Source organism: Heptranchias perlo, chromosome 20 (genome assembly GCF_035084215.1).
Source record: "Heptranchias perlo isolate sHepPer1 chromosome 20, sHepPer1.hap1, whole genome shotgun sequence".
Taxonomy (NCBI): Eukaryota; Metazoa; Chordata; class Chondrichthyes; order Hexanchiformes; family Hexanchidae; genus Heptranchias; species Heptranchias perlo.
Window position 1 is genome coordinate 39,445,205 of NC_090344.1, and position 12,306 is coordinate 39,457,510.

Here is a 12,306-nt window from a genome sequence, read left to right on the forward strand (position 1 = left end):
GCAATAACGTATCATTCATCTAAAAATATCAACTTAATTCACTATTTTTGAATTAACTCTATTCACAATATTTTTTTGTCAAAATAGGGAGTGTTTCCAGAAATCTCTGCAAATTAGAACATGTTTGTGGAAAGGTTGCAGAAAGAGATTTCTAAACCGATCCAAAACGTGATGGGATCAGATGTACAAATAGACACTCACTGTAAACGGAAATTCTTTTTTGTGCAAAATTTGCTCATAGCTCTGTAGTCTTGGACCTTCGGAAAAACACCATTAGAGGTTTAAACAAAACACAAGTCTTTTCAGTTTCGTTAAAAATAAGAATGTGGAACACACTGCTAAAACCAAACAAAAAAAAAAGCTTCTTCCCACAATTGAAGGAAAACATATTGCGCTGAATAGTTGCATGATGGTCAGCGTTATTAAGAAGGTTCTCCACATATCGATCCAATGCCTGACTCGCCCCTCCTTGCAGCTTGCTCTGCTTTAAGATTTCTGCTTACAGACAGCCTGTCAGCAGTTTGTGCAGACTTCTCAAAAGAGGGCTGGGGGCAGTTGTACCGACTGATCATCAGTCACTGCTTTGCAGTAAAATAAAAAGGGAACATGCTGGGAGTACACAGCAGTCAGCATCTGGAAAGAGGAAAAAGGTTATGACATTTTTGCTGTGTAGCCTTTATTAGAATGATGAGGGGTACACACTCAACTTCAGAACCTGTCTCTTCTCCTTACAGATGCTGAGGGACCTACTGGGTATTTGCAGCATTTCCTTTTTTTACTGGTGGCTTACAGTGACAAAGTCAAATGCCACTTTTCTTGCATGGCTGCTCATCAGTGTCCTGGGATCACATTTTGTGATCATCTAAATTTTTCATGAAAACATTAGACCATTTTCTTGCTTATAATATGCAAAGAGGCTGCTGTTCTCTTTGATTGGGGGCCACTGGTTAAATAATGACTGGCTAAGTCAAGGGCCATTTTAACCAATGTTTTTCAGAACCATTTTCCAACGAAACGTAAACAAGGCCTTGTTCATCACATGATCGGAATGGAACTTTATGATCGGGGAGTTCCACAAAAGATGCCTGCCCCTGAGCTACCTGTAACGACCAGTTTTGAAGTATAAACACCGTAAGAGGGGCTGGTGGGGAGAGGTGAGACGATACACTGACACTTCACTCTCAACATTAGAACTGTGACTATTGAACGGAAATACAATTTTCAATTTAACACAGGGACTGATGCTACACTCCATAGGCTATCCTATAGAAGCCAAGTTCAAGTTGTCCTGTGTGCCAGAGAACACATGGAACAGACACAATTTTCCTCAGACTGGCTGGGAATTTAGCGAAAGCAACTTTCAAGTATCTTCACTTATCTTTCCTGCCCTGCTTTACTTCAATGTCCACAGCACCTACATCTTCAGCCAAGAGCAGGTTTTAACCCTGGATGAAATAAGGCCATCTTCAGCCAGCCTTGTCACCACCAGGCTGGAAAAAGCAGACAGAAGCTCGGCTGCATTATCGTCCCACTCAACTGGTAACAGGCCTCCCACCTTTCCCAGTTCTGACTGCTCCCTCTCAGTGACGATCAGAGCTGTAAAAGAAAACTCAGGCCTAACAGTCACTCAGTTTACAGTGATGTTTGACAAGGCAATCTCTCAAGGTTTACTTGACTGATTATTGTTGAAATTTGTGGGACATTTACACAAAAATGACAATTCAAGACCTTCTTGAAATGATTACACTGATTTCCAAGAATTCTTGATTTTATGCCGATGGGACACAGTCTTTATGAAGACAGCCCATCCCCAGTGCCTGGAGAAAGCAAGTCACAGAGGAACCAAGAAACTGAGAAAATATCTTCATGGCTTGGGGCGTGAACAATTGACTGAATTCCCAATGACTGTGATTTTAAAGCGCAGGTAAAGAATGGAAGATTCTCATGTACTATCACCTTATTTGGCAAATTCTTCTAGCAGCATTTTAACAATTATTGCCAATTCATGAATTCTGAATTTCTTTTGCAGCATTTCTCAGAGAGCTTGCAGAAATAATTTTTCCACGTTAACAGATTTGCTTTCCCTCCCCACCCCCCCACCCCATTTCTGTATAACCTGGATTGTGCAAGTTTTTTTTCTTCCATTAATACGTTAAGCCCCTCCCTGGTCAGTCACAAACCATTTGAAAACCCACCCCATTATGCATCACTGCCCCACAGCAGGTGCCGAGGTAGAAGCCGTTGCCTTGGCTGCAAGGCATGGTGGTGTGACTTCCACCAGATTTCAAGAAGTCTTGCAGAATAAGATTGAATGAAAACTACATCCAACTTCAAATGTAGTTTAATCACTTTGATAAGTATCTAGCTCAAAATGACTGTCGTTGACATAACTGTACACTGACAGTTGAAAGGAGTGATCATGTATTTTATTCATCAAAATATATCTTCTCAGCACATCTATTCTGGTAAATCTCGGTAATTTTATCTTTCAAAAATTTACGGTGCAAATGAATTAATTCAGGCCTCCTCAGTGTGATTTTTTTTTAAATCTAAGAATAGCAGATCTTCAGTGGAATCACTCAAATACTCAAAAGAAAGCATCAGCTAACTTTTAGTCACACTCAGTGCTGCGTTAGCCTGAATATCGCCTGAAACCATCCGTTAAGCATTAAAGGAATCTATGATTGTAGCACTAGCATCTTGTGTTCACTGTGCAATAAAAACAGGATTACACTGCACACAGTGTCACTATAAACCACACTCCACACTTTTGGAGGACAGCACCGTCAGAACAGCAGCAGGATTATGTCACTATGAATGTCTAGCTTGCAGTATCCCACTTCAATGCACACTTTCATTCTCCGGAAAGAAACTAGTCTAGTTTTAAAAGGCACTGTTAAATTGCATTTTTTTCCTTCAATTTGCTATTAGGCAGTTTAATAAAATTTGGTTGCATGGTAGTGTTTTATATTTACACATTTAATGCAGTTTGAAAAAAAAATCACATCCACAAGGAGACAAATCGATAGGATTACTGAACACTGTGCAATGTGAAACACTTTCTGCTGGATTTTTGGTCACCCCAGTATCTAATTTTTACAACCAGTTTAAGATTAGGTCCAGCACAGGTCACAAATAATGCTGGACTCCCCACAGACCTCTGCTGAAAAGCCTGAGAAATTTCAAACCGCTCCTGCTACGGTTAAACACTTAACATTCTCTTCCCTTGTATTGTATTTTGTGGGGCTGGGAATGACAGAGCCATTTGTATTGAATCTGTAATACTATCCTGGAAGCGCCTTGCGACCAGACAACTCCGTTCTTGCGGACTAGGTCAGATTGAGAAGAAGGTCATTCTGTCAGTCTGGGCCTCATTCAAACCTGGATGCCATCGAGAAATTCATCATTTGCACAATACCAAGGCGTGAGATACAACAATTTAACTGGTTTGATACAGCCCTGTTGAGGAATAGGCCTTTAAACGGCCATGTGCTAAAATGAGATACTGCAATTTGGAACTGACGCTCCACCCTCCCACCACCCAGGTCACACATTAAGGTTTCTGATTTCGGGATTTAGTGGGAAAGGGAGCGGCGGCAAATGGGTCAGCTCCGTGCACCCGCGAAGTCCTTGAGTGGGGAGAGGGAGGGTTATCGGCTCCATGGACCCCCTGCATTTTATCTGGAACGGTGCACACAGCCGGCGGCTGATTCTGCCATTCCTCCTCTTTGTAGTGACGGGAGTATTTGGATAACGCCTGAGGACGGAACGGCTGGGCGCTCACAGACGCCAGCAACGTTTCCTGAGCTCGCAAAGTGCCGGGAGGATGCATTTGGTGGTTTTGAAATTCACTGTAATTTTTCGACGGGTCTGCTTCTCGGTTAAACGTCGCTTCCTTGGTCTCTTGCTGGTTGGCTGCTTTCGGATGCTGGACTCCCCCAGATGATACGGCACATGGGTCTTGAAAAGCAGGGAACCTATTTTGACCAATCTGATGGGCATCAAGGGCAAACTGGGATTGCTCAGGCATTGCTTCATGCACGTTGGAGATTAGTGGGTGTGAAACTGTCTCTTCCAAAGTTGCCAGCGTTTTCTTCTTAGAAAACGGTGCCCTTGTGAAGACATCAATTTCCTCGCTTTGATTTCGAGCAGCATTCACCTTAGCTTTAAAAGGTGCCTTGGTAAAAACATCAACAGCGCCCTGCAGCGTTTCAATGCCCCTTGCGTTCCTGAAGGGAGCAGCAGAAAACACATCTGCCTGGCCAGCGGTTTCTTCCTTGATTTCCGCATGGACCTTGGCCGGAGGTTCCAGCAGGTTTGTCGCAGCTGAGTGGTCAAGCTTGGGCTGTCCTTCCGCTGCTTCGCCCAAATGCCCCCCCGAACTCTGGGGTTTGCCGACATCCTCGTCCTCTTCTGAATCCATCAGGAGAGGTCTGTGGCCGCTGTTGTCCAAGTGGTCGCCACCGTCTTCAATGCAATCCTCGTCACTACTGTGCACAGAACTGCAGCTGGAAGGACCGACTCTGCCAGGCCAATTCACCCTCAAGATGTCAGGCCCCTTAGATTCACCGATCCCGGGGCTCACGGGAGCATTATTAGCAGACGACAGGAACTGATCCACAGGATAACCAGTTGCATCCGTTGGGAAACCTGGAACAGAACAAGAGCCGGTTAATCCTCTGACAGCAGCGTTGCACTCCCTGAACACAGTAGGATCGACATGTTGATTCAACGGCAGAGTGCTTCTGCAGCAGTGAATAAATTCCACTGCTTCCCAAAGGCTTGCGGAGCCTGGCCGCAGCAAACTGGCTACTGCCACGACACCACCAGCACAGGGCCCAGGACCCTGCCTTTCCCTTTCACGATCCAGTGAAATCCCAACCACAGAAGGTACAGAAACTATTGTTTACAATCACAGCAGTAACTGTACTTCAACTGTAGACATGTGCCTGTGTTAGGGTTTGTTCATGGTGCACTGGCGATACGTGTTGTTCAAACGGTAGGACATGAAAAAAGTCATGTCCTTAACACTGTGAAAAGCTCTGGGCTGCCATGACTCGAGGGAGTTCACTGGAAACTTTCTAAACTTCTGCACCCAAACTTGACGTGTACATATAATACACTCCCATATTTAGAGAGGCTGGACTGTGCTTGAAGGAAGGAACACATGGTGCTGTTCTGAAGATGATAATACACTGCCGCTCTACTCTGGCAGCTGGTTATCACCTCCTTCTCTCCTGCTGCATCAGCAGCTGCTCTGAACTCCCACCTCAATTTCTTAATTTTCAAAAGGCTCCTGAAGATCCCTTCTCTTCAAGCTTAACCTCTCCTTAACCGGTTATGCCCTTCTCCACTCCTGCTCTGCAGCCACCTTTGTATCCCTCTGTCCCAGAAACACAGCCATGTCTCTACGAGAAATGCCACATAAATAGAGTTGTTCGAACAGGACGCCACCTTGCGATGCATTCGTGCCTTGAAACACATTCCAGCCTGTGCCTCGTCCTTGCTTTATGAAGTATGCAGTACAATATCAAGGGGAGGACTTCAGGAAGTTTTTGATAGAGGCCCATGGGATTACTTCGCTGTACAAAAACACAGCTGAGATAACGCAGAAGCACAGCCTGGGTCCGATCACAAAAAGGGATTTGAGCATTTCAATGGGGTAAGTACACAGCATGTACAGTACCAATAAAAAGTTGTTCAGCAACCTCATTAAGTTGGAGAGCATCAGTAAAATCCAAAAAGGTACAGGACTGATTAGATGTAATGATTGCAGGAGCTCCTGAATTGATTAAAAAGTGGTCAGAGACCATTTCGCAAACCAGAAGCTTTTACACTGATTCTCGGGCCATAGAATGACCAGGGAAACTTCAAATCGGCCTATTGAACAATAAAGGAGACCAAGCAGGAACCCTCGGCCCATTGAACAATGAGGGCGACCCCAATAGAAAACCTTGGCCCATTGAACAATGAGGGCGACCCCAATCGAGAACCTTGGCCCATTGAACAATGAGCGATACCCCAAGAGACCCTTGGCTCCCTGACCGATGAGGGATATCCCAGCAGGAACCCTCGGCCCATTGAACAATGGAGGGATATCCCAGCAGGAACCCTCGGCCCATTGAACAATGGAGGGAGATCCCAGCAGGAACCCTACTTAAGAATTGAAAGGCCACAATTATTTGGTAGAAGGGGGTTAAATATATGGTATATTGAGTAATTCTACCAAATAATAGTGGACTTTAATGTATAGTTCTATGCAAGGCCCTCACCACCTGCATCTCCAGATACTATGCAATGGAACTTGTAATATACGAGCTTGTGTGAACTTAATGAATGCAATGAAAACTAAGAATTTTTGTTGTGTAAAATTGAAATTAACTCTAGACAACAGCGCACTGACAGTTTAATATTCAATGCCCACGGTATATTCATTTTAGGCACATTTCGAAAAAATGGAAGTGCAATTTCATGTGTGGTACAAAACAAAGTCAACTTATCAGCTGGTTACTGTTTTGTGGAACATGATTCCAAAGGACTGCCAAAAATCTTGGAATCCCCTGTAATAAAAACAGGATTTGCCTTATTCAGTCATAACTAACCAATGGCCCTGCTGGTCAGACAAGCGAATATAGATCATACCAACTATATTTCACAAACAAGGAAAGTTAGGGATGATCCCGCAGTCAGGTGCTTGCTGGGAGCGTTGGCCGAGAAACCAGGAATCCGCAAGAGACAAATTTCCGCCCATTAATTTAAACGGATGGAAATTCAGTCATTGTGGGCCAGCGATTTTCCAGCCACAGCTCCCTGCAAATTCTGCTCACACTGGGAGCTCGCACCCCTATTAACACGTTAACTGTTTACTATTTTACTTTAGTTAAAATACTTGGTACAAACGGACCAGGTGCCATTTCTCACCGAACGACGCCTTTTACATCAGCTGATTAGGTAACTGGGTGGAATTAGTTTAAAACTGCACCACCACACATGGATTAGAGTTATGAATGTCTGTGCAGTTTTTTTTTTAACAGGGCTGGCGTCTTGGAAATGAGACAGTAAATGGCAATCCTTGGAAAGATCTGGACTCCCTCTCCTCCCCCCCTCCCCCCCAACCCACCCCGCAAAGGTAACTTTGTAATCTGAAAAGTGGTTTCACTGCAGTGGAGCAACAAATGTTGGTTGTCAGCAGAGCTGTAGAACATGCATTATTGATGAGGTAATTCTGGAGAAATTGTCCCGAGGAGATAATGCAGCCAAGTTAAGATGAAAAGCAAAGCAAATGTTGGAAATCTGAAACAGAAATGCTGGAAATACACAGCAGGTCCATCATCTGGGGGAGGGGGGGGGGGGGGGAGAAAACAGGCTGCTATTTCAGGTGTCGACCCTGCAGAAAGTTGACAGAGGGTCGACACTTGAAACAGCAACCCATCTTTTGTTCTGTCGAATGCTGACAGACCAGAGACACGGTCAGTTGAAAATTTCAAACCTGAGAGTGATAGATTTGTGTACGGCAAGGGTATTAAGGGTTACAGAACCAAGACATGTAAATGGAGTTAAGATACAGCTCAGCCATGACTTAATTGAATGGTAGTCATGATGTGGAGATGCCGGTGATGGACTGGGGTTGACAATTGTAAACAATTTTACAACACCAAGTTATAGTCCAGCAATTTTATTTTAAATTCACAAGCTTTCGGAGGCTTCCTCCTTCGTCAGGTGAACGATGTGAAAATTTTCCATTGTGAGCCGGCAGTTTGTGGTGTCGATGGTAGTCATGATGTGGAGATCGTTCACCTGACGAAGGAGGAAGCCTCCGAAAGCTTGTGAATTTAAAATAAAATTGCTGGACTATAACTTGGTGTTGTAAAATTGTTTATAATTGAATGGTGGAACAGGCTGGGTGGCTGAATGACCTACTCCTGTTTCTATGTATGTTTCCAGCATTTTCTGCTTTTATTGCATCCAGTTAATGTTAGCATGTGGTGGAAACAATGCTTTTGAGTTTCATTTTTCCACAAAATGGTACGACCGTGGCTGATTTTACCAATCTCAGAATTATCATACTAAGCCTTTTTAAAATGATCTCATCAGTCCTGCACCTCTTAACTTTACAAGCAGTTTTATAACCAAACGTACCAACCAGGTCAACAGAAAATCAGTCTCCATTGAGACATAATTTTATTCCTTACGTATTTTAATTCTGGAAATACATGCACGTCTTTGAGAGAGTACATAAATGGAAATGGTTTGAACATTATCTCGCAGAAAACAAGCAGAGTCATGCCTAATGTGTAATGAGTGCCAAATCTTCCACAAAGACATAAAAGGAGTTATTGGACAATGTACACAAGTCCATCACTCCTGGAGTTCTATCCTGCTTATAAATAACACATTTTATAATATATGTACAAAATTATAAACCAAAAATATTACTGGTACTGTGCATTCTCAGTGTAAAACCCTTCATTTTGTGGGATTTAAATTGAGATTCAAGATTGCAGACTTAATCCACATTGAACTTTTATGAAAATCTCACCAAATGCTAATGCACTGCATCAAAAGCAACATTTATAAATAGCAAGGATTTTGACTAAATACTTATCATAAATGCCGCAACAATTACAGGTTTTACAGGATTCTGAATCGTCCATCTACAGTATTACAAGTGAAATCAATTTTAAACATTCAGATGCTTCCAGAAACACACTTTAAAAGATCTTACCTTAGCAGAAGTACCATTATGCTTTAAAATGCCATTTCTGCCAACTTCCGGTTGCATTTGCAGAAAAGCTCAGGTAGAGTTTAGTACAGTATAGGAACAGGTTATTGTGATCTTAGCTTCATTTCTCCTCTCCCCTCCCCTTCCCACCACATGATAGCGTTTTCACTGGCATTTGCCCTTTCACAATCTAATTTTCATTGTGGGTTTGAAACAGTAAGATTTAAAAATACATTTATTCATTTTTAAAAAAAAGTGTTAATTTACAATTTTTCATTTACTAATCTCGCCACTCCTCTTCTCCCTCCTCCGACCACCCCCACCGGCACTGTCAGCGTCAACTAACCCCGGTCAACATTACTAAGATTTAAAATAAAGCTGCCTCTTTTGTGCCCCAGTGCTGTTTAACTCTACCTTCAGGAGGGCATCACCAAATGTACCAGTGTGACATTTCCACCTACCCCACATCAGCCTCTCTGAGCAAGATTGCCAATCACTGGGAAGTTTGTGCTGTGGACCCACAGTCAGTAGGAACCAGGCTGAGATACCCAATTAATTCCTTTTGTGACATAGTTGCAAGCAGATAGAGGAACTTTGAACCTATCTGTCCGGGTAGGATTTAAAGCCAGGTCTCAGAGGACTGTGCACTGGTCTCACCACTCTTTCTCTGCTCATTATAACTTCAGAGTGTATTTACACTGCAACAGAAGCCTCTGTACTCTACCAGGGAGCCTCGCTCTGCTTTGTGCTGGAGCCAGGTCAGGGCCCGACTCCAGATTTACAGGAGGAAACCTCAGTGTTGGTGCAAAATAAAAAGTTTACAATACCAATGGTGCAAATGTACCCTTAAACTCTGGGCAAACATGTACCTGTTGTACCTCTCCAACATCCCAATGAGTTTGGAACTAACATATGAAACAAGATGATCTTGGGTTTCTTATAACAGTTTTAACAGTTCAAGCTGCATTATCAGGCTCTAAAATACTGTCTGATGCCCTTAACCAAATATTACATTGCAGTCAATCCCAGGGATCTATTACTATTGACGAAGGAGAAAGCCTCCGAAAGCTTGTGATTTTCAAATAAAACTGTTGGACTATAAGCTGGTGTTGTAAGATTCCTTATATTTTCAAAATAGCCTTGTAGGTCAAAGATCTTCAACTAAATCAAGAACTGCTCTCCCCAACTCTTTTGGTGTGTCTGTTTGCAGCGTTATCCAAGTTTGAAGGAAAAAATATTGCAGGGCTGTGGGGGAAAAGCAGGGGAATGGGACTAACTGGATTCCTCTCACAAAGAGCTGGCACAGGCACGATGGGGCGAATGGCCTCCTTCTGTGTTGTAACGATTCTACGATTTTCTTTTTTTTTGGGGGGGGGGGGGGGGGTGGGGGGTAGTGGGTGTGAGAAGTGAGTCCTCACTACCCACTGGCAAGCTCGGAGATAGGGAGAAGGGTAGGTGCAGAGCCGGCCGAGAACTACTTGCTGACCCTCTCTGCGTCTACAATCAGTCCGGTTTGTCCCACAGAAAGTTCAATACGCAGGCACAGAGCAGTGAGCTCAGCAGAGACTTTCAGCAGCACGGGGTGGGGGTCAGGAAAGGAGATTAAAACACAGTACAAAGCTTATTTTAAGATATATGCATCAAAACATTATTTATTGGGAAAATGGTCACTTGGATACATTACAATGTAAAGTATAGATACAACGTCGTCATCGGCAAGACCCCCTTTTAGTCACTAGAATCTGTACAAAAATACTCTGCTTTGATTTGCAGCTTTACTCTGCTCAGTAACGCTACAAACATTCACTCTTCCGCACCACTTAATGCAAACTACTAACAAGCATGCCAATCAGCGTGGTGATTGCAGCGAATGGAAGCTAGAGCATCTCTCCTTTAGGGGGTTTACACAGGCCTTCAGTTTTTACAACAAATGGATCTTTGGCAAGCAGGCCACGACGGTTTTTTTTCGGGGGGACGGCGGGTGTTGCACGTTTTGCGGATGCGGTTGCGCATATGCCACTTTTGGAAATATATTTAATGCAGAACAAGGACTTTTTCTGCCTGTGCCGTTACACCAGGAACACAACTGAAGCGAGAGAAAAAAATTCGAAGGTGTGATTTAAAAGCCTGAAGTGGAGAATACAGAAGCAGCATCCATGTGGAAAAACGGAAATGAAACATATCATTGACACAGTCTGTGTAAGCCAGAGAGAGAGAGATACTGGAGCTTTGAAATCACAGCAAAGTCAAAGCAAATCAAAGCCTCTCGAAGCAGAGCTATACAACTGCTTTTCTAGTTTTGTCACAAAACCCGTGTAGAGTTTTGCTTCTTGCACTTGTAATAATAGATCCGTTTACTTCAAATAATAACCAATGATTTCTTTTTACCAAAGCACCTCCCCTGGTTTAGGTTTTGAAAGGTGCACATACAACAGACATCACATTACACCAGAATTGCACAATACTGCAGCTGGAATGACTACAACTCACAACAGTATAGTTTTATTGATATGAATATAAAACCAAAGAAAAATAAAAAGACTGACCTTCGGGAAATCTACTTGTTAACCCACAATGATTTGAAACTACAGTAGCACAGGTTGCATAGATTGGCAACACATGAACTTGCAATCAACTTCAGATTGGAAAGAGGGCATTTTTACAGGCAGTTCAAATGTACATTATTTCAACTGATGGAATTAGAAAAACAATATTAGTTCTGTTGGAAGCAAAACGAACAAGGAATTAAGTGCAGGTTACAAAGATGAGACTCCAGGTTACAACAATAAACACATTAGCAGGAACAAGAAGAATGCAGCTTAGTGCAGTATTAGAAGGAATGGAAATAATCACAGCAACAAATTTTATTAATTATTAAAACAAAATAAGTCAATACAGATTGACTTCAAATGGCTATAGCTTGGATATTCAACAAGAATAAAAATAGGAGTACCTGAATAGCTACAGAATGAAGTTATCTGGATACTGTTACGTTAAAAACTCATACTTCAGGAATTTTTCATTTTATGGGAATGGTTGATGACAGGAGTCGATTTAACTTTTAAAAAAAAATCAAATTTATACAACACTTTTTTCACTACTATATATATTTCGAGACCTTCATGTTTCTTTTTGTGGTAGGCTGCTTTTCAGGTTAGTGCTCCAGCTACCGGGAGTTCAGCGGTGACACCAGCATTGCTCTGTGGACGGGCCAGCGGCAAGATTTCGCTCAAAACCTCGCTCCCTTTTCAACCTGCACCCTGCGGGTTGGTAAGGGAGTCGATGAAATGCAACGCATTGCATACAGGAGAAAGAAGGTGTGAGCATTGGCTTACACCTGAGGCCTACATGGATTTTATCAAATTTACAGCCGAATGGACAGCAGCCGATTGGCATTCCGACTCGTTAGCTCCACCTCTGCCGCCCAGCAAAGCCACGGGCAAAACAGATTGTCTCTCTCGGGGCAGCAGCTAGGCCAATGCAGCACTGCAAGCCTTTGTCCCACACAACACACTCCAAGACAGCCTCATCAGCTTGTCAGCACGGTCCTCATCCTCTATTACTAATATTTCCTCCACTTACTC

At 43.0% G+C, this 12,306-nt stretch overlaps 1 protein-coding gene across 9 annotated transcripts in view; it reads right to left on the reverse strand.

Annotated features, from left to right (window-relative positions):
* Positions 1–2,404: 2,404 nt before the first annotated feature.
* aak1b (AP2 associated kinase 1b) overlaps positions 2,405–12,306 on the reverse strand; it is a 94,290-nt gene continuing 84,388 nt past the window's right edge. For all 9 annotated transcript variants that reach the window (XM_068001057.1, XM_068001060.1, XM_068001058.1 and 6 more), the window contains one exon: positions 2,405–4,650. In XM_068001057.1, coding sequence (XP_067857158.1) covers positions 3,554–4,650 — 1,097 coding nt within the window. In that variant the 3' untranslated portion in view covers positions 2,405–3,553. The remainder of the gene's footprint in view (positions 4,651–12,306) is intronic.